Here is a 21,607-nt window from a genome sequence, read left to right as displayed (position 1 = left end):
GGTGGCCAAAGTCGGGAGGGGGAAGATCACGTGAGTTTTGGGGCAGGAAGAGGACAGGGCTGGGGGAGCTGAGGGCTCTTCTTGCTCTGGGCTTTGGAGAGGATGACCAAGCTGCTGCTTGCTGTGGGAGAAGTCCTCTGTCAAGAGAAAGTCCAGTCCTGGGAAATCTACCATCATCTGCTCCTGTACCCAGGAATTCTGAGCTCCTCTGCCTGTCCTATCCGGCTGTGGTGGCTTCTCCAGCACTGCTCTTTTTTGGTACGCTGTAGCCCCACACCCTCCTGCCTGCCTGGGACATCCCCCCGCCTGCCGGGACATCCTGCCGTTCCAGCCACCAGCCCGGGAGTTTCTATCGCTCCAGCTTGGTGCTCTCAGAGTCCCAAGAGATCAGACTGGCCCAGGCTTTGTGAAACAAAGCCCCTCAATGTTCCTGGTTCTGTTTATTATTAATGCTGTAGTTGTTGTTGTTTGTTTGCCTTGTTATACTTACTAGTAAAGAACTGCTATTCCTTTCCCCATACCTCTGCCTGAAAAAACCCTTTAATTTTCTAAATTATAATAACTTAGAGGGAGGGGATTGGAATTCCCCATTCTTAGAGAGGCCCCGCCCCTCCCTAGCAAATACCTGTCTTTCAAACCAAGATATAGATGCCTTCGGCACCATGTCCCTCAGCATGCTTGTTTGGTAGGTGAAGACACATGGGTTGGGCGAATGAAGAACTCGCTGGCCTGAAAATCACCTCAACAGCCAAGCTCAAAGGGTAGTGATCCATCACTTGGTCAGGATATTGTAAAGTAGAGCCACTTGCTGGGCAATAATATGACAGAACTGTTCAGTGTCTTCGCCCACCACCTGGGCCATGCCAGCAAGTGTGCCCACAGTACTGAACCTGGGGTGGGGCAGAGGTATTGCTGACACAGTCAGTGGTAGAGCTTTAATGCAGAAGAACTTGAGGAACCTGAAGATCATTCCAACAGAAACCTCACAGTGTCCAACAAGGATAAGTGCCGATCTCTGTGCCAGGGGCATTGGTACAGAGCAGGAACTTGTTGGCTGAGGAGCAGGCCTGCTGGAAACTACCTGGGAATGACAGCAGATGCCAAGTTCAACATGAGCCAACAGTGTGTGGTTCTCTGCAAACAAGGAGGAAGAGCAGCTGTGTTATGGGGAGCGAGACAGGTTGATGGAGACTTTTACCCTGCCCTTCCTGGTCCTGGTGAGGCACTACTGGGAAATACAGGCTTAGTTTTGCCACTAGGTTAACCAGACTTAGGGATGCTGAAGAGGGTTCAGCAGGATGCATCTCGGTTTCTCTTCCGAGATTCAGGTGGTTTTAGAGTCTTTTTGCCTTCTGCAAAGCTCTGAGCCAGATGCAAGAAAGAGACAGAGTCTTCAGGTTCTGATTTTCAAGGTTGCCCACTTTGTTTATTGTTTCTTATCTTACAATTTTCTCAGTGCCCAACAAAGGTCTGTGCAGCTGCTCGGGCATCTGGTGACTCCTCCCGGACTGGGGTGTCTCTGTCTTTTATACTAATTGTTACATATTCTTTATTTATCATTATTTGCCAATACCTATCACTTATACTAAACAGGTCATCCCTACTTTGACCCAATCTCCTTAAACTACTTTGTGCCATCTTCACTACAGAAAATGGAGTGAGGGAAGAAGAAAGAAGAAGCAGGAGACAACGCCCCAGATCCTCCATCTTGCTCCCATTCACTTCTATACTAAAAACCCAAACCTACTGTTTCCTCACCCTGTGATAAGCTAAACTACAATCTTTCACACTCTTGTGGCTTGCAATCCATCCCGCAGTGTAGGAAGCCTTTCCCATAGACTGGGATCAAAGCCAGTGTCCCTCTGGGCTCTGGGCCAGGGTCCCAGACCCCCCTGTCCAGGTCCCAGACTCCCCTGTCCAGGTCTCTGACCCTCCAGGGCAGCCAGAGGAATGTCCTGGACTCCAACAGATGCAGTGAGGTCAGTGAGGGGCTTTGGACAGGTGACCTGCAGGAAGCATGGGAAAGACTTGAACTTGTTCACTGTGCTGAAGAGGAGACGGAGGGCAGGGCTAACAGCAGCCTCCAGGTGAAAGGGAGCTTCAAAGACCATCAAAGCCAAACCTTCTCAGTAGCACCAGAGCGTAGAGCAAGACACAGCAATCATAAACTGCAGTTTAATATGCTGAGACTGAGCATGAAGAGAAATGCTTGGATTTAGAAAGGTATCACAGCACTGCAGCACATCTCCTAGTGAGGTTGTGGAGCTTCTGTTTGGCCTAGAGGCCCTCCAGGGGTTCCTTCCACCAGATTTTTGAGACACCTTGTCCTGCTAACCACCTTCTGGCAAGCAAGGCTCAGGTATGGTGCTGTAAGGCAGACCTCATCTTTGCAGCATCATGCATCCTTATTTGTTCATCACGATTTGTGTAGAAGGAAAGTGTCATCATATAATGGGAAACTGAGACCCCGTAGAAAATGAGATCCACAGGAAGTGAAGTAACTTGACGTGAAAGTCTGTGCCAGAACACAGACAATTCTCCAGGTTTCCTAAGGCCCCTCAGGACCCTGACCATAAATATGCTTTGAGTCAGTCCTGATGGGACATAGTCAGCTGAAATGTGGTCTGAATTAGCAAAAGTTAGCAAAACCCAGAATGTTGCAAGTCATAAGATGAAGCAAAAAATTTTTCTGCGTGTGTGCTGCAATATTTTTTCCAAGTTTTTGCAGCTTTGTGAGGTAAATTTGTGTTGAGTTTTAGCAGTAAGGTACTTGAGAGAGTAATAAGCTGCTCTTTTGGGTCAGACCAGGTTCACTAGGCTTACCATGCTGCCTTTAGATGCAGCCAGTATCAGCTGTGGGGTCTGGCGTGGTCAGCCTGTCCCAGTCCAGCAGACAGCAGGGCAGAAACTTCCTGCACCAAAAGCCAAATCCAACCCACCATGGTTTAGGGTCACCAAAGGACTGTTCCCCATTAATTGTTCAAAAGTGTGGGTTTTTGCCCTATGCTGTATTCTGTGGCATTAGGTAACCAAGTCTGATTTCTGCCTGGGTATTAAGACACCAAAGGTGAGGCTTTATAATATTTTACAAATTTTCTAGGACTAAAACAGTGAAACTAGAAGAGATGGCAAAAAGTATGGGCTTTTAAGACTTCACTGACTTCAAAAATACCACTTGTGGCAGCTTTGAAGCTTGGGTTTAGACAAGATTTACCTAACTGCTTTCATTTCATTTAGGGCAAAAGATTAAATGAGCTTCTATTGTCTCAGTACTATTTCATTTTTGAAAACTGATCCTTATGTTAAAAATATTTCACCTGGAAATATTATTTTTTTCTTTCTGTGCAGTTAATTTTTGTGACTAAAGTACTGAGACAGTGAACATTTCTGAAAGCCATATAAAAACTTTACTTTTGAACAGATTATAGTGGGTAAATATGGCCACTCCAAAAAAGGAATGTGCACCTGATACTGTGAATGGTAAGAGTTTCTTTCCTTTTGCTCCCATTTCCCCAAAGTAAATGCAAGGTTTGTGAAAGATGTCGGATTATTAGACCACACGTCTGTGTTTGAAGTCAGAACTCTGTAGCTCAGGCAGCAGGAGCACAAACTTTTCTGCAAAGCTTTCTATCCCCAATGCAGAGAACTTCAGGTACAGATGTTGAGATGGATCTGGGCCTGCCTGGGGCTGGGAGGACAGTCAGGGTCCTGAACAGCCTTTTAATAGAAAAACAATCTCTTTATACCCTACAATTTAGCATTAGGATTCAGGATGTTTTCCATCAACTGCAGTTCCATGAACTGTCTCAGCTTTCAGAGACCTTGTAGAGGAACAAGAGCTCCACATGCCCTCTGTATTTCTTTCCTGACATATAAACTGTGGCTTTCAGGACATGGTAAAAGGTCTTTCTGAAGCTCAGAGCTGATGCCAGTGCCTCCCCATTAAAAGATGTGTTTCTGCAGCTCTAACATAACCAAAGCCTGTCTGACTGTGACACAAAGAGTGTCAGCCCCTCTGGCAGGACTGTGCACATGAATGTAAACCACATGCTCTATAAAGAACAATGAAGAGTTAAATAATTGATGTTCACTTGTAACACTGGAAGACAAAATTTAACAAGCAACAAAATAACACTGGATAGGGTGTCACACTCGCAGAACAGTTTTCATTTCCAGTGAGGTCATGTGAAAGTGTGAGAACTTCTATACTTAATGCATATCTTTTTGCTTTTACAAAATTACAGGTAATGCTTCAGTAGTAATTTGGATGTGCTCCAGAGAAAGGAAAATTCCTACTTTAAAGCCTCCCTAAATTCTGAATTCTAATGATAATCTGGACTCCTTAGCATCACAGGCAATCTTAAATTACTACTTAAACAGTTTCTGAGATTCTGCATAGTCCTGGGGGAAAAAGAAACGGGGAATGAGAATAGAAAATCGGGGCAGGAAATATATCTCATGTTCCTCCAAACTTTCCAGAAAGCAAAATAAATGACCAAAGCTTTTTCCAGTGGCATTCTTGGCATGTGTCTGCTTTGCAGATGGCCTGAATTTCCAGCGGTGATCATTTTATTTTGCTTGGGTTTGCCTGAACACAGCACTCCATTTCATATTTCTTAACTGGCCTGCAATTTCCTCAGTCAGGTTCCTAGCTCACAGCAAATGCCTCTGAGCAGAGGTGACGCTGACCCAGGGTACCAAATCAGTGAGGACGTGAAGGGATCTGGAGAAGACCGGAACGAGAGTGATGCTGACACCAACATGTTCAGAAGGACTAAGAGTGAAGCCTTTCCATTCTGTCAACATTTCTGTCCTTCAAGAATCCAAATTCAAACTGTCTTGTATGAATGACACATAAAAAAATCCATTAAATCCATAACCCCCTAAGTCTACCTCTAAGGCTTAGCCCTGCTGTATCTGCAAAACATGGAGTGCTGAACGTGACTAAGCACATTACAGCGACTGCTTCCCTTCTGCTGCTTCTGTGTTTCATTTCCTTAACGCTAGTCCTGTTATAAATAAGATGGACTAAAATCGATAAATCAAAATTTGGAATTTTATTGTGAGACAGAATAACAGTCTCGGACAGCCACAATTAAAAGGACAGCGTCGAGCCCGGGGTCGCCGCTGGGTGAACAATTGATAACACACTCTGTCAGTCTGTTATCCCCCAAGTTCACATTTTTGGTTTGCAGCAGTCTCTTTTTATACACTGGATCGCGGAGAGAGGCTCGGGATTTCGACGGTCCTTCCTCCAAGGCATCTTCATTAATCATGCAGGTTTTGGTTCTGAGAGTCTGATTAGATCGGCAGAGGAGGACAATGCTGTTAATGGTTGGGTCCAGGTGTGGTGTGGAGATGTTAATTTCTGACGGAGACGATCTAGATATCGATCTGAGGTAATCATCTGGTTCTCCGGGCTATCATCTCCGTTTTCTGTCGCCTTTTGTTCCCTTTCAAGGATTCCCGGCAGCGGCATTTTTCTCATTCCCCTTTCTGGTAATTCCAATCATGTTTTCCTCGTGTCCCTCCCATGCCTTTTCGGGCTAGAGAAATTCCTGTATTTGGTTGAGCCACCTTCCCCTGAGTTAACTCACAATATGCTAGTTTAAACAAAACTTAACTTATAACATGCTAGTTTATACAAAACTTATATTTATGTGGTTTGTATTACATTTTATATCCTATTAACACGAATTAACTTTAGGACATATATCACAGTCCCAACTGAAAAAAGAAAAAAAAACCCAAAAACCGCACACCAGGTACAGTCCTGTTAAATAAGAGAAGTCCTTTCCTCGTGCGTTTTTTGCTTGAGGACTGTACCTTCAACCCAATGCTTCACCTGCTTGGATCCTTCCCTGAGAAACCCTCCAGCTCAATATTACATTTTTCCAGTACATAGCCTTCACCAAATGGTTCCAAGGAATACATAATATTATAAGTAGCTATGTCTAGTGCCAGTAAGGTGTGACACATGGTTTTTCCGCTGCCGTTAGTAATGTGTGGGTTTGTTGGGAGCTGTGATGTCAGGCTGCCATCTAGTGAGCTGAGGGCTGCTCGGGGAGCTGGGGAGCGGGAGCAGGAGGTGCTCATGCTAGTGTGTTACCCTGGTTTTTCTGAGTTTCTTTATTAGCCTTTTGATTTTCATAAATGGAGTCAGATCTTTTAGTTACTGTAGAATATTAGAGCAGTTTTTCTACCTTTCCCACAGAAGTAATATAAACAAATCCTTTGTTTTTCCTTCTCTGTCCTTTGTTTGCATATTTCTAACCTGAAAACAATTGTAACTGACAATTGGTCTGGCCACTGAAGCTGAGGGGTGGAAACCCCAAAAAGCCAATCTTCTGCTAGACCCACAAATGTATAAAAGTAAAAGAATAAACAAAGGGGCTCTCTTCTCTCTGCTCTTTCAGCTGGGAGCTGGATCAGAGGAACCTCTGCGAAAATCTCTTGTCTGCGTGTGATTGCTTTGTGTGTCTCGGTGACACTAGTGATCCAGAGCCCAGGTTTAAAAGGACCTGATTACTTTGAAACAGAAATATTTACTTTGAATCCAAGATCATGCTAGAAGTCAGAAGCAAGAACAGTGAACACAGGCATTCATAATGTACTGTTGGTCCATCATGCACATGCCGATGTTTTCAAGTCAAATAATATAATATCCGGTAATTATAAATGCAAATTTCCTTCCTCCCTATGCAACACATTCACTTTTCTTACCTACCATTCCAAGCTTTATCAATGCTTCAAAGCTGCATAATAGAATTAATCTTCATTTTGGTAGCTTCCCAATACAAATAATTTGAGAACAATTCAGTTATTGAAGCAATTCAGTAGAGTTATCCATTGACAGGATTAAGAAACAGATGACCTGATGGCTGGCAGATTTTCTTTCTCTTACTGTTATCCAGATATACCTTCATATATCACATGAGGGTATAGCTAGGTGCCTCAAGTTTGTTTTGTGTTTGGACTTTAAAGATGCTACAGACATTTAATCTCTATTTATTCAGTGCTAACTAACTCAAACTGGATCCAACCAGTGCATAAAGCAATTCTTTTTAGTACCTCCACCAGCAGAATATCTTACTGGTTTTTTTTTGTTTTTTTTTTTTTTTTTTTGTTTGTTTGGTTGGGTTTTTTTACATTCATTCCAAGCTGACACTCTGTATAATGTACTGAAGTGAGGATAATGTCCTCAGTGCAGGTTATAAGCCCTGTGTTGAGAGGCATGATTGTTCCAGAGGACATTTCTCAAGTTCCTTTGATGGCCTTTCAAAAAATCCTGTTGTGGTTATTTAAGGAACAATGAAAGGTGCACAGAAGTTTACAGACTCAGAACTCAGTGACCTCAAGACAAAGGAGAGGTCCTGCTGCTACTTCATGCCAAAGTGTGGAGAACAATGGGGCCAGGCTGTCCTTCAAGGTGTGCAGTTATAGGATGAGTGCCCACAGAGTTGAATGGCAATATGGGAAATTCCAGTTAGATAAAGGAATATTTTTCTCCTTAACACTGTTCAAATATGAGCAGTTTTCTGAGGGATTTTGTGGATATTCAAAGTGATCCCCTGAGCAGCCTGGTTTCAGCCCCTCTTGGGCTAAGGGACCTCCCTTCCAATTCAAGATACTCCAAGAACTCATGAAAACAATATCCATGGAGAATTTGCAAACACCACATACTTGACATTAACATAAACATTTTAGACAGCCAATTACTTGTATATTTTTAGTTTATTACTGGTATATTTTTACTTTGTATGAGAATGATATGAAGTGGTGGCTTTTTTTCCTTTACTCTTTTTGTTCCTGTTGAATGACATTTTCCTCACAGGCTGAAACTGTGAGCTCCAGGAAGGTTTCAGTTATTGCAAGTAACACTCAAATCCTCAGCTGATGCCAGACTGACAGACCAGACAGAACATCACTGCTGCTGCAAACATCACAGTGCAGATTATGAAAAAGCCAAATGTTTCAGAAGACTTTCAGGTGAGCCTTATTAGGACTAAAATAAGACTTTTGGGGCTTAATATTTGGGATATATCAATCCTGCCCCCCACCTCCACCAGCAGAGAAGACACTGTTCTTTCTCTTAACTGTACATAACACTACAAACAAATATATTAATTTTGTCATTTAGGAGAGTTATTTAAGCATCCTTGAGCATGTACTTGTGGAACCACTGTTGGTTCTGTTCTCAGAGTTGAGTGCAAATTTATCAGCTGCTCAGATGTGTATCTGAAATTTTAATATGAACATCATTTAATGCCTAAGTTAATAATTTAATCTTTACTAACTAAATTAACAAAAGCGGGGCATTTTGAACCCATTGGCACAAAGTTTGTGCTCTCTTGAATGGCTTCCTTTACTTTTTAACTCTGTTGTGTACTTTCAAGCAATTCCTGTTAAGTGTTCTTACTTTGCCCATTCAGTGTGTAGCACATGGGGTGATTTATTCAATTGCATTTGAATATTGTCTTTTTTTTTCCTGCTTGTCTCAGGCATCTGTGGCAGTAGTGGCCACAGAGAGTCAGCTCTGGATGCCAACAAACATAATCCATCCACAATAATCTTGTCAATGCTACAAGCAGGTACCTTGAGCTCCTGGCACTTTGTTTAGATGTTAGTCAACAGCACTTCCCCTTTTGGTTCAGGATGAAAGCAGTTCATGAACAAGTCAAAATATTTTTGACACTCAACTCCAATGTGTAATACCCAATTACACCAATATAAAACATTGCTGGACTCTTCTGCTTTAGAGAAAAGACAGAAATAGGAAATGAGGAACACTTCCCACTGGAGAACCAAATCAGAGAGGAAACTCAGGAACTGAACCTGTAAGTGTAAAATAACAAATTATAACCTTTATCCTGCTCATTACTTTGATGCAGCCTCGAAAAACAATGGAGGAATTTTCTTTGACTGGCGACATCTCACAGCCCAATGCTGCCTTCCAGTCTGCTCCACTGAAATTAAGCTCGTCTATGATTCTGTTTTTGGCACAGAGAAGTAAGTCCTGTGTGTTGCTGTATTTACCTGGACACAGCAGTATGAGCCATAAATCCTAACTCATACACTGCTAATTGTTGCAGATAGAGCACTGGGAAAGCATCAGTCAACAAAACTAGAAATACAGGAAAATGTTCCTGGTCTTATTGGTGACCTCAGTAGCGAAGCTGAGATATTGTTCAACATTTTAAGTAATAGTAAGTTCTTTCTTCTTTCCAAAACTTTATCTCAGAAAATATTTAATGAATATTCACTGAAAATCTCTGGGGGAAAAAGCCCTTAGCTGGTTGGTTTTTATGCATGCTGATGCCTTGTGCAAGAAATGTATACGTCAAATGAGCTGGGTAATCTTGTTTATAGAAGAACACAAACCTACATGCAATGGCCAGAATGCCTTTGGTGCTTGGGAATTTTTCAATTGTTTTGTTTTCTAAAATTGAGGGTGTGCTGAATCTTTGACCACAACTCTACAAACATTGACATCAAGAACAAGTACATAGTTTGCCTGAAATCTGAAGGTATCAACCAGTTCAACTAAAATTACTACTACTGTCAGGTGTCAGTCAGTACATCCACATTGTAACACCTGCAAATCGGATTACTCACTTGGGATTTTCCAGATGTCCATTGCTTACACTCTGCAGTGCTTGCAGGATAAATCGGTATTGAGGAAAAAAAAAAAAAAATTATATTTCTTCTGCTTAAGTTGCTTCAGAAGCTGGTGGGTGTGGGAGAGCTGAGCTTCAAACATGTGCATTTCTCTGACATCACAAGAGTTTCACACCGGGCACCTGAAACCAGCAGTCTTGTCCTCAGCCTCTCAGTGAAGTGTCAGTAACACTGAGACATCCCAACAGTATAGCAAAGGTGAAGGCAGTAGAGCATTTAGACATCATAATGATGAACATCATACGAATACAAGCCCGCAGGGAAATGAATAATTCAGGAATAATTCCTCTCACCATGGTTAGAAAAAGATATGAAGAGATAGACCAAGTAACCTCACCCACCCAGCACTGACAATAAAAATCAGTGAATAATTCATTAATTGGGCGCTGCCATTTCTGTTCACGGTTTCAGACAACAATACTGTGGAAAAACAGTGTGCTCATGTAATTAAAGCCTTTATCATAATGCCAGTATAACATGACACTCCCCTCAAGACATGTAGATATCGAATGCATAGTTTGTCTTAAAAAAAACAGATATCAGTGTTTCCTGATCTTAAGTCAAAAGCTAGGCATCAATAACAAAGTCCATTATATAATCCAGGATTTTGCTTCCTCACTTAAGCTACAATTAAGATGACTGACTTAAATCACATCTATGAACTCTAATTTGATAGAACTGTGGCGGGGGAAAAAAAAAAAAAAAAAAAAAAAAAGTGGGATCTGAGGGCAAAGAGAAGCCAGGCAGTCTCTTATCTTCTGATTTTGCACTAACAGTAAATGTCTCTGGTGTGACTATTTCTTATTTAAGGTTACTAAAAGTCTGGAAGTCTGGCCATCTGGACTGTGTGCATATATTAGGATTTAGGATATTATTTTCCTCATTTACCACTATTTTCCCTAAGAAATGACATTAAGAAAAGGGAAATAATTTTCACACTCCACATCAGCCAAAATTGAAGATGCCTCTTGACATCATGGAAAGAGCAGGTGTTCTCAACTACTTATATGGATTCTAAAAAAAAAAATCTAAACAAAAATCTGTAAATGCTGAATGTGTGCATGAGCACAGTGCAGGCTTCTCCAAAAGCACCAGCTTCTCTGATACCTGCTATCTACACCTACTTTTCTCTTTGCCTTGCAATGGTTCATCAGACAGTGGCAGAGTTGCATTTGTCCTGTACCAGAATGACAAATTCTTCCAGTCCAGGGTTTATCAGAGTCTCCACAGTTTGATGAAGACAAAACTGAGCCATCTCTGGCAACACTGATGGTGGAGTAGCGAGTAATGTTGGAAGAGCCTCCAGTCCCAAGGTAAGAAACACCACAGCCAGTTTGAGCCAGGGGCTGCCCTGGCCCTACTCCACTCTTCAGGACTTAGGGAAAGAGACCCCAGCAGAGAGGGGCTGGGTTTTTTATTTTTGCTTTGATTTTTGGCAATAAGCAATTGACAGAGTTTGTGGGAGTGACATATGGTGACATAAGTGAAGGGTGTTTAGATCAAGTGGCATAGAAAACGTTCTTCAACTTCTGTATGTAACAGCTGATATTGCTGGCTCTGTGCTGCTAAACTAGGACATTTGTGAGCAGAAGTGTATTCCATAAGATGTTATAGGAATACCAGAGTGGATTTGTCCTAGACTGCATTAGTCCTATATCAAGAATGAAAAAAACAGGTCTATGGAGGACAGTCTTTCTCTCCAGAAGACTACCAAAATTCTGGAAAACAAGAAAAAGTCAGCATGACTGGCACAGCCCAATGCACATATTAATGTGGGGAATATTCATTTTTCATGCTATATTTTAACTCTTTCTTTCAGATAAAACCACTCTGTGATTTGACTTCCTCCACCAGGAACTGATTCCATATGTCACTTCTTTCTTGCAGACAATGCTGTTATGTGAGCATCCATTTGCCAAACCCCCTGAATTTTCAGACTATATGTATTCACATTTGGCATGGTTTCTCCAGAAAACAGTAGTTGGCTTCTTCTTACAATATTTAACAGTTTTTAGGCTCAAACACATACATATGATAGATCAGTAATCATCACCATGGAACCATACAAGTGATCCAAGAAACGTGTAATTTCTAAGGAAATTACTGAAGCAAACTTTTTTTATTCCTATTTTTATTCCTAATTTTTAATTGAACTACCTAATACTGTGAATGGTTGTGTCCACTTCTTATTTGCACTCCAAGCTGCTTATTGCTCATTAAAAGTAGTTCTAATTGCTGTACCCTGCAGAGGTATGTTTGAAAATGACCGCATGTCATTTGATGTGTGAGTGCAGGAGCACCACTGTGCTGCAGGAGGGGAGGGAGGGGTCACTCCATTTATTATTGTTTGCTTCCTGTTCCAGTGAGGATTCAGCTCTGCTTGGCAGTAACATTGCTACCAAAAACTGAAAGCTGTTGTTTGGCTTACACGTAATTCAACTGGCAGTTGTTTAATGCTTAGTCAGCGGGAGCCTGAATCCTGAGCACCTGAATAATTCACAGGAATTGAAAATTTCGTTGGCAGTCTTGACTGAGAAAGGCACATAACGTAAGTTTAAAATGCCAAATTATGCTGTTATTGATATCATTCATAAGGTTTACTGGAAACCCATATATATCTTAGTAGCTGTCAGCTCCAGGTTCAAAATCAAATCACTGTCAGTTCATACCGGTTGCTGGTGCCTATCTCTATGTTTCTGTGGCCCCTTTCTCCTTGCAATCCCAATCCCTGGTACGACACAGCTGAACTGCAGCTCTGTAATCATGCCTGTGTCTCTTGGGATTACACTGTAAACGGTGCAGGTATAATCACACCACTAATTTCGCTTTCTGATGGTAGGGCATTGTCCTGTCTTGAATGGGAAGAGCCTGGGGTTGTTTAAATTTTTGTTTGTTTGGTTGTTTCTAACTCAAAGGCCAGCGTGGCAATATAAGGGCATAGGTGCACTCAAGCCGGAATGCACAAAAGTTTAGAGTGGCCCCATGTACTTGTTGCTGCCCTGTGGCAGATCTGGCAGATTGGGCAAGTTGTGCCCAAGCTGCTGAATAGCCAAATGTATTGGCAAGTCCTGGCTTCCTCTGACACGACCTGTGGCTGTGCCCACCTGCTTGTGCAGCTCCTTAGCAGGGGAGGACTGGCCTAATTCATTCTCCTTGCTCAGCTGCTGTAGCCTCCAGCTCTGCACCTCAGTTGCTGCAGCTGGTGGTGAAATTAGTGTTTGTCTAAAGGCTGAAGTGTCCCCAGATGAACAATAGAGTTGCCTGGAATCTGGGCTAGCTGTGGCATTGCCTTGTGCTGGGTAAATAACTCAGAGGATTTAGCATTAACTACTCCCTTTGCTTATATGTTTATAAATGCACTTGCTCTGCAAATATTGAGCTTTCGACCATAAAGTTTTCTACATTGGCCTCTTTTAATGACAAAACTATTTAGGAATGACTGCCTGTTTCTGATGTTTGTTATTCTTTCAGTATTTATTTCAGCTTCTCTAAACAAAACACACCCTGGATAAAATCACATATCTGTGGTCACTAACTTCAGCATGCCAGCATTTCAGAGTTCGTTTTTACTGTCTTCACAGAACAGCATTTCCATATTTGCACTATTTCCTTGTTTCTGTATTTCCCTTTATGTTATGCATGTCCTTTTTGCACAAAGTGACTATATTCTAAATAAGATTCCCATCTGTTTATGCAAATGCAACAGCATTTTCTCTTTCACTGAATATATTTGCATTTACTTGCTGCTTTATTGTCACTATACAAACATAGACTGGTTTCAATTTATAATTATTTGTAATATCTTACCTTAGACCAAGAAGTCTAAATTCAGAATGCTCACCAGTATGAAAAGTTAAAAGCTGCTTTGTAAAATCTGTGTCACCTTGCAATTTATTATGAATAATTTAATCTACTATTTTGATGAATATTTGATTGGTATTGTTAAATCTCTTTTTGGTGTTATTCACAAGCTGCTCCAGTTTTGGGGTCCAGAATAATTCTGTGGGATCTAAAAATTCTGGCAGTGGCTGCAATAACCATAACTTTGCTAAAACCTTCTTGTTTCTATGATACAGAGACTTTAAAAAGAAATTTATCTCTTCTCATCTCATATAACTAATACAATTGGTTTTCTGGGAATTTCAGATAAAATATAAATATGCAAAGCCTTTGGATTATATTTCTTATATTGGTGTTGGATTGTCCATGGCTGGTCTGGTTATTACTGTTTTGTTTCAAATACTTACAAGCTAAGAGGGAAGATGTTAAACCGCAAGTATTTAACACTAAGTTACAATATTTTGTTCTGTAGGTAGTTTGAGGAAAACAATTAAAAGCAGCCAGTTTAGAACATGTTGCAATATGACTGATTAGCAAATAATATTTTCAAAAATAAATCACATAGCATGGCTTGGGACTCGCTGACACCTCTGTTACTACTCTGGCAGGCACTGAAGACACAGATCCAGAGTGGTGCCATCACTGCACAGCTCTGTGATACACATTGAGCTTTGCAGTACACTCTCTCAATACTAGGCTTTAAAATGTGTCAGCGTTCCACCACTAGCATGACCTCCCCCCGTACCCTGGTATTACAATGTGTAAAAGTAAAAAAGTTATCTTTTTTTCCTAGGCAGTAGCTGCTTGTGCTACCGTTTTATTGTGAATGACTTAATACAAACACAATTACAGCAAATTTTCCTGATGGCCATGCCTGTGATTAATGCTGTCCTGGGATTCCCCTCTGAAAAATGAGTGAAATCATGCCAGCAGAGCTGTAGTTATAATAGTTTAATGCACGTTTCTCATCCTGCTCGCACTAAGGCAGATTTGGAAAAAATCCCATCAAGGTTCATGTTTTTATGACTGTAGGAGCTTCCAGCCTCTGCTTTTAAATGCACTTACTTATGATAATGTCATATGTATATATAAATACACAGTTTAATATACATACATATAATATATATAATGGCAAAGCAGGGGGTGGAGTCACTGGAGGTGTTTAAGGAAAGACTGGACATGGCACTCAGTGCCAGGGTCTAGCTGACATGGTGGTGGTTGGTCATAGGTTGTACTCAATGACCTTGGAGGTCTTTTCCAACCTTATTGATTCTGCAATTCTGTGATTTGGACATAAGACAAAGTTTGGAAGAGGAGGTTTATTATTCTCTTGCACTTTGGAGAGTGGTCAGAAATAATTATTTTATGCTGCCCCACTTCTTAACACTGAAGAAAAGGATTCCAAAAAGAGCAGAGGGGAAAACAATAAAATCAGCATCCCAAACTGCTGTCAGACAAGGCATAGTCCTAAAAGGTGCTGGCTATTCTCTGTCCTAGTCAAAGCAGACAAAACTAATGGATTTGTTAAGCTGTCTGAGAGTAACATTGGTGTAATTCTGTAAACAAGTTATTGTTTTGGTTTCTGTCTGTATTGAAGTTTCTCCTCTCTAGCTTGCTTTTAGAATAAACGAAAATAAGAAAATATTTGATTTTTTTTGTTTGTTTGTTTTTCTCTCTTTTTTTCTCCTAAACCCATTTCGACCAATAGGAAAACTCAAAACTTATCTTTAAAGTGGATGTTAGTGAGTCTCTGTTTTTCTATGCTCACCTTTAACATCATCTTCATCTCTGGAACTGAAAACCAAACTTCCAGGAAGAGCAGCAACGATACCACCAGATGCTACCAGCAATACCTTCCTAATGATGCCACCAGTACCACCTCACCTCTGGCATGGTGGATCCTCCTGCAGACTCCTGGAGCACAGCTGTGTCTGTCCTGCTGCACTGTTTCTCGTGGGCAGCATTTCTGTGGTCGGCGCTCGGTTCGGCGCTGTTGTACTTAGCGCTGCTCAGAGCCACGAAGCCGCTGCCTGGGCATTTCCTCATAACCATGTCAGTAATCGGATGGGGTGAGATTTAAAGTTGTTCATATGGCAACTTCTAGGGTACAGAGTACATTCAGGGAGAGTTGTAAAGATAGGAGGTCAGCAGAGAGCAATCAGGATCAGTGTCTCTGTGTTAGTGCCACGTGATTTAATAACCTCCTGTTGCTGCTCACCTTACTGGTATAACCTGAGCTTGTTTTCATTGTCCTGATAAAACATTGAAACTGATAGCCTGGTCACTGGCACAGCAGCGCAGGACTGTTGGGTACAGGAGAAATTTTCCTAGTAATCAAGCATTCAACAATCTGCTTCTGCCAACTAAGTAAAAAAATCTTTTTGTTATGGTGATCGCATATGTGGACTTAAATTCCTTATTTAGAGATCAGGGCCAGAGCCTTGAATACAAGGCAATGAGTGCCTGATAGTATTTGACGTATATTACTCATTAATAAGCAAAGAACCTATCCCAAAGTCAGTACAGCAGTTAGCAGCAACACTGCAAACTGGAAGGAAGCTACCCAGAGAATAGAAAAATTCAGACAGATGCTGACAAGATAAAGTGAAAATCTCAGCCTGTTTCAAGAAACTCTTTTATTACAGTGTACAGGGACACCAGTCTTTTCCATGTTGTGCATTCAGCTTTTGTGGTTTTTGTTTCTGATGCCACCCACCAGTTTTCAATCCTTATTGTTCTGTTATTATGTTGTCCATTTGCAGAGGCAATTCCTCAGAAACATTTAGAATTTGGACTGCACATGCAAGCCAGAAAAAGTTCAGGAAGCACTGCCTGGCTACGTGGCACTGTGCTCCCTCCACCTGTATTTGAATGACAGAACAGCATTATGTTCTTCTGTGCGTCCTGTGACAAGTTACACACGTCCAAACCAGCATGATTCTGACTCACTGCTTTCGGATCTCTTTTGGGAGCACAGTCAAAGCATGGCAATCTGGAAGGTCTCTATAAGATATAAAGGAGGAACAGACTTTAAGGAACATGTTTATTACCAGGATAAAAAGTTTTGCATGAGGTTCCTCCCCATAAGATGTGCTGCCTAGTGTGGACTGATAGGCAGGAGATGCAGAAAGCAAGAAGAGAAGCAAAGGGATTGAGGAGGCAAACCTGACAGCCAAGCTTCTTGCAGGGCAAAAGTTACACTCTGCATCAATCTGGTATGAAATGTAATGTTGTTTGGTACAAAATGTTCCTAAATTTGTTTCTCACTGCTGACCAGAAGGTAGGGAAGGTTGCTCTTTCACCACTGGTGTTGGCTCAGGAAGGTCTATTGAAGCTCTTTGATGGCAAAACCCAGCAAGTGAAGGACATGAGCTGCCCTCAGAAAAATAGTGCTCACAACCCTCTGTCCTGCCTTTTGCCAGAAAACCCCTTTAACTTATTACAAGACAGGTGAAACATAGATCTTAAAACCTATGGAACTAGGAGGCAAGAAGCTGTTTGTGTGGAAGGGTTGCCATGCAACCAATCAATAAATTGCTAATGTGTCTTTTATTAATTAGGAAACCCTGACATAGTAGTTGCAATAACACTTGCAGCTACTGACAGAGAAGGAAAAGCTCTAAACTACTGACTGGAAGAATTTTAAGTCCACATATTTTTACACTTGCTATTTCATGCCTTTTGTGATGGCTTATTATTAATACAATTCTAGATGTATTGTTGGTACACAATTTTGTACTTCTAAGTAGTCAAAAGAAATAAAACTCTTCACTCAGCCTAGATATTCACTAGAAGGAAACACATTGTCTCCTCACTAAGGAGCTGGACTACTAGATCTACATCTGCCTTGAATTCTTCTGGCAGACTGTACAGTCCCCTGTGAATTGAAATGCAAACTGCAGACACCCTGATACTGACACTCCACCCTTTAACTTAAGTGCATAACTACATTTCAGTACCTACATTTAATGTATTCATCAAATTAATGTACTGAAATATACATACCTCACATGCATTTAAAATCTGGCCATAATAACTGTATTTCTATTTGCCCTGTGTTTTTGGCATGGGTATTATTCATTGGAGTGCCCATGTACCAAAGCAGGCTATCAGGCTTACATGTACCTTGGCAATAGTGGATGAGATGAAAGAAAGGTGGACTTGTTCAGGAAATGTAAACACAAACCCCCTTCCAGATGACAGTAACGTTGTGATACTCATTTAGGACATGTGGACTTCTAAGTTGAGATTATTGGAACATGAAAAAGAGGTAAAGGTTGTTACAGGATAACCCTGCTTTTCTGAAGTTGTCCCTGTTTTTCTTCCACCTTTGTCCATTAGGTCTCCCCTATTACTCTTTACTGTAAAATATATCCTAAAGATAAATGTGCATGTGGTGGCCATACATTTACTTGGTTAGTTATACTGCACCTTATTATCTGTCTGTGTAGTTTGTTGGATGGATCATTTTGCATTCCTCAGAGAAAAAGAAGCATGATTGAAAACCCTCATTTCGCAAGGAATGGCTGCCTTTTAGAGCCAAGTTGACAAGACCTAGAAAGCACTGTAAGGTCTTTTCGGGATGGAAAGTGGAATGTTATTTTGTTTTTTGGTTTTCTGAATAATGCGTTTAACATATCTCTTGAAACTACCTCTCTTTATATTCAAAGTTGCTGGCTTGCAGCACTGGACCAAAATCAGGATTTCAGTGTGTAAAAGCACACTTTGTGGTCATTCCTCTTGCCAGTAGCACTCATACCTCTGTTTAATATCTTGATCTTCATCAGGATCAGTATCTCTGTCATATGGAAGAAGATAAATTTGATAAGGTAAGATGGCACAGAACTCCTCATATCTTTCAGCAAATTTATTCCTTAGTCTCTTGTCACTAGCTCAGACTTTCTTGTCACAAACCTGGATTTTTGATAAAATCTTTTATTTTAAAGAAATGTATACTTTATGCAGGCAGAAAATTAATTGCATTTGTTACAATGAGTCAGACTTCATTGAAGTGCATATCAATGAACACATTCAGACTTTCATCCCCTTTTTGGATCGCAGTTTCACTCAACTTGACTTCAATGACAGTTATTCCCAATTTAAATCCCTAAAAGTGAGGGAAGAGCAGGTTCAGCCAATGGAGAATTATGAATTTCTCAGCACAGCCAAACACCATGCCAGTTCTTGAGCAGCTTGAAGCAGACTTACTTGCTCAGTTTTACATCAACACTCCATGTACTGTCGCAGGCTGTATGTCACAAGCCCTCAGTGTACACTCTATTATTTAAAAAAGGATTGCTTTAATTTTTATTAATTCCATGGGACTGATACATTCAACAAAACCTTATACCATTTCTTCATTTCTTTAAGTACAATTTTCATGGCTGGAGCAAAAAAAATACCTTATCTCTGAGTCTGTTCAGGCTTGAAAGAAACTGGATATTCAAACTTCATAAGCAGCTAATTCTTATGTTGAACATTAAGTGCACTTGGATGATCTTATAAGCATTCTAAAAACCTATAACAGCTAACATGCTAATTTTCAATTGCCTTGGTAAACCTCATTTTTTAAATTAAAAAGATACATCCAAGCTGCATACTCCAAACACAGATTAGTTTGATAAATGTGGTTACATTTATTTTTCTGGATTTCTTCTCGGAATGATACATCAAACAAATGTAGGGAAGCATATCTCCCCAACTCACCTCAATAATACCTTTTTTTGCAATATAGCCCTGAATAAATAGAAAGTTTACATCTCAGCTATTAAATGGCATAGAGAAAGATTTAATAACTTTTTGTGTGTGTGTGTGTTTCTAGGAGTAAAAAGGTTTCATTAATGAAAAATAATGATTAGCATGATCTCTATAGTGGTAGTGCTGGGCATCACCTGGATGATTGGCTACCCCATGTTAATAAGTAATGAAAAAACAGGTCTTGCTTTCAGCTGTTTTGCATTCCGAATGCTGCCCAGGTATAATATTAAGCAATTCTGAGATTAATAATTGAGATTTAAAAACAAAAATTAGACATATTTGTTCTACAGCTTGATATAGGGTCGGAACATGTTGGAAAGCAGTTATAGGGATTCAGATTTTTTTTTCCCCCAGAAATGGATGCTGGTTTGTCACACATAAAACTCTTCCCCTTGTACAAATCAAGGTGGGATTTTATTTCAAGGTCAGCTGTTCTGTCTGGGTGGCTTCTCTTATTTCAAATCACATATAAAATTATTTTCAGAAAGAATATCAGGAAAAAAGTACTCTACAATAGTTGGAAAGAGTCCCAGGGAAGTAACAAGAGTTAAATGACTTGAGGCCTTTCAGAGTGATACTGAAAAAAAGTCTTCCGGAAGGTGTCTGCCTCTTCTTTCCCCCCAGAGCCCTGCTGGATTCTTGGCCTTGTATTCCTACAAATACATCCCTTCATTTAAGGCATATGAAGTACTTGGAGTAATGGTTTTTTCTTTATTACACCCTTGGCTATTTTCTATAAAACAGCCTGTTGGAAATATGTAAAAATCCATCCACCCCCAAACATTAAGTTGTTTATTATCAGATTGATCTACTGAAAACTGAGTGCCTGTACACCAGTGACAATCAGAACTGCAAACTCTGGGCAAAAAGTCCTGAGGTGATCATACCACACTGATGGACAAATTATGCCCAGGATTTAAAACTGAAATCATAAACAGGAAACAGAGATCCATTTCTTTAAAACCATGAGCTTTTTTTTTTTTTTTTTTTTTTTTTCGCCTCCCCTCAGGATTCTCCTCTTTAATTCTTGAAATAAGAATTCAGAAAACCAGTATAGAAACGTTAAAGTCTTTATTCCCTTTGTGTGAATCTGACTGAAGTGCTGATATGGCACGCCACATTTAATGCTTTTGGCATCCTCAGCCGGGACTTATCTTCATCCTATCCAGATGAGAGTAATAATATGATCCTGAGACAGGCTCCTGACACATGCTAACTAATCCATTACAATGTGCAAATGAGGCATCTATACCTGGGAATCATCTACACAGAATTGTTTTCCTATTAAAAGTACTTCTTTTATTTCAAGTTATTGATGCAATTGTTAGCGGCTACCAAAAATCATTTTATGGTTGATTTTCGAATCAAGTCACATAGATTAATCTTCTCTGGTATTAACAGCAAAATACTTAGTCTGCACTTTCATTTCCTCTACAGGGACTCCAGATTTGTATTCTGTTCACTTTCAGAACAGAACTTCAAGAAAAAAGTTTCCAAAGTGTTTCCTGTTTTCCAGGTGTCACTGTATCTGCATTCAAAAACATAAAATGTTTCAAAATCACAGCCTGAAAAACATTCACAGGAAACTTTCAGATGAACCCAGACTTTTTCAAACAATATTTCTCGTCTGTCTTCCCTAACCAGAACCAGAAACCTGCAAATATGTGAAATCCTGTGTTGTTCATGGTTTGTTTCCTGCAGCTCTCACAGGTACCTCGAATCCCGGACACACTTCTTCAGCTGCAGGTAGCTGGAAATAGATGACAAGCTGAGAGCACGAGGAGCCAGGAGCAGGACCATGCACTGGCAGGACAATGTCACTGCAAACCAGGCAGCACCAGAGCCTCTTGGTGCTACCTGGATCCCAAGGTCTTCGCAAGGACCTGAGCTAATGACAGTTTTATACTCCAGTACAGATGTACAGATGTTGCTCTCTATGCCCTTTGTATATTCCAGGCCCATTGGACACGGCCAATGCACTGCAGCTCTCCTCCCCCTTTCATAAGGAAAAATTCAATTTAATTGGAAACCAAAGGGTATATCAAGAAGCAGTAGTTATAAATACACTGTGCATTACACATGATACTTTCTGAGTGTTTTCACAGAAGTGTTTCATCAGTCCTGAAAAGTCCTCCATGGCTGAGAAGTCCATGCTCTCTTATGAGACGGAATATAAGTGTCCTGTAGCATTGATAAACCTCTAAAAAGAGCAGTCACATCAGAAGCAAGGCTGAAGTTCATCACTACTGCTCCAGAAAAAGCAGAGGTCATTAGAAATCACTTAGGACAGGTAGTTCATACTTTTTTTTTTTTTTTTTTTTTTTTTTTTTAG

General features: G+C 40.6%; 1 protein-coding gene across 1 annotated transcript in view; it reads left to right on the top strand.

The window, feature by feature from the left end:
* Positions 1–21,607, top strand: part of ADGRG7 (adhesion G protein-coupled receptor G7) — a 32,831-nt gene that overhangs the window by 7,595 nt on the left and 3,629 nt on the right. Inside the window, 21 exon segments of the mRNA XM_058424435.1 lie at positions 2,760–2,766; positions 3,026–3,067; positions 3,429–3,480; positions 4,245–4,354; positions 7,835–7,892; positions 7,895–7,989; positions 8,892–9,009; positions 9,093–9,206; positions 10,833–10,927; positions 10,929–10,962; positions 12,274–12,467; positions 13,825–13,925; positions 15,224–15,393; positions 15,396–15,587; positions 17,079–17,160; positions 18,189–18,347; positions 19,340–19,367; positions 19,369–19,465; positions 19,468–19,493; positions 20,713–20,750; positions 20,752–20,900. Coding sequence (XP_058280418.1) covers positions 2,760–2,766; positions 3,026–3,067; positions 3,429–3,480; positions 4,245–4,354; positions 7,835–7,892; positions 7,895–7,989; positions 8,892–9,009; positions 9,093–9,206; positions 10,833–10,927; positions 10,929–10,962; positions 12,274–12,467; positions 13,825–13,925; positions 15,224–15,393; positions 15,396–15,587; positions 17,079–17,160; positions 18,189–18,347; positions 19,340–19,367; positions 19,369–19,465; positions 19,468–19,493; positions 20,713–20,750; positions 20,752–20,900 — 1,961 coding nt within the window.

This window comes from Hirundo rustica, chromosome 2 (assembly GCF_015227805.2).
Source record: "Hirundo rustica isolate bHirRus1 chromosome 2, bHirRus1.pri.v3, whole genome shotgun sequence".
Lineage (NCBI taxonomy): Eukaryota > Metazoa > Chordata > Aves > Passeriformes > Hirundinidae > Hirundo > Hirundo rustica.
The sequence above is the reverse complement of the archived record's forward strand: the minus strand, read 5'-3'. Positions and strand labels throughout refer to the sequence as shown.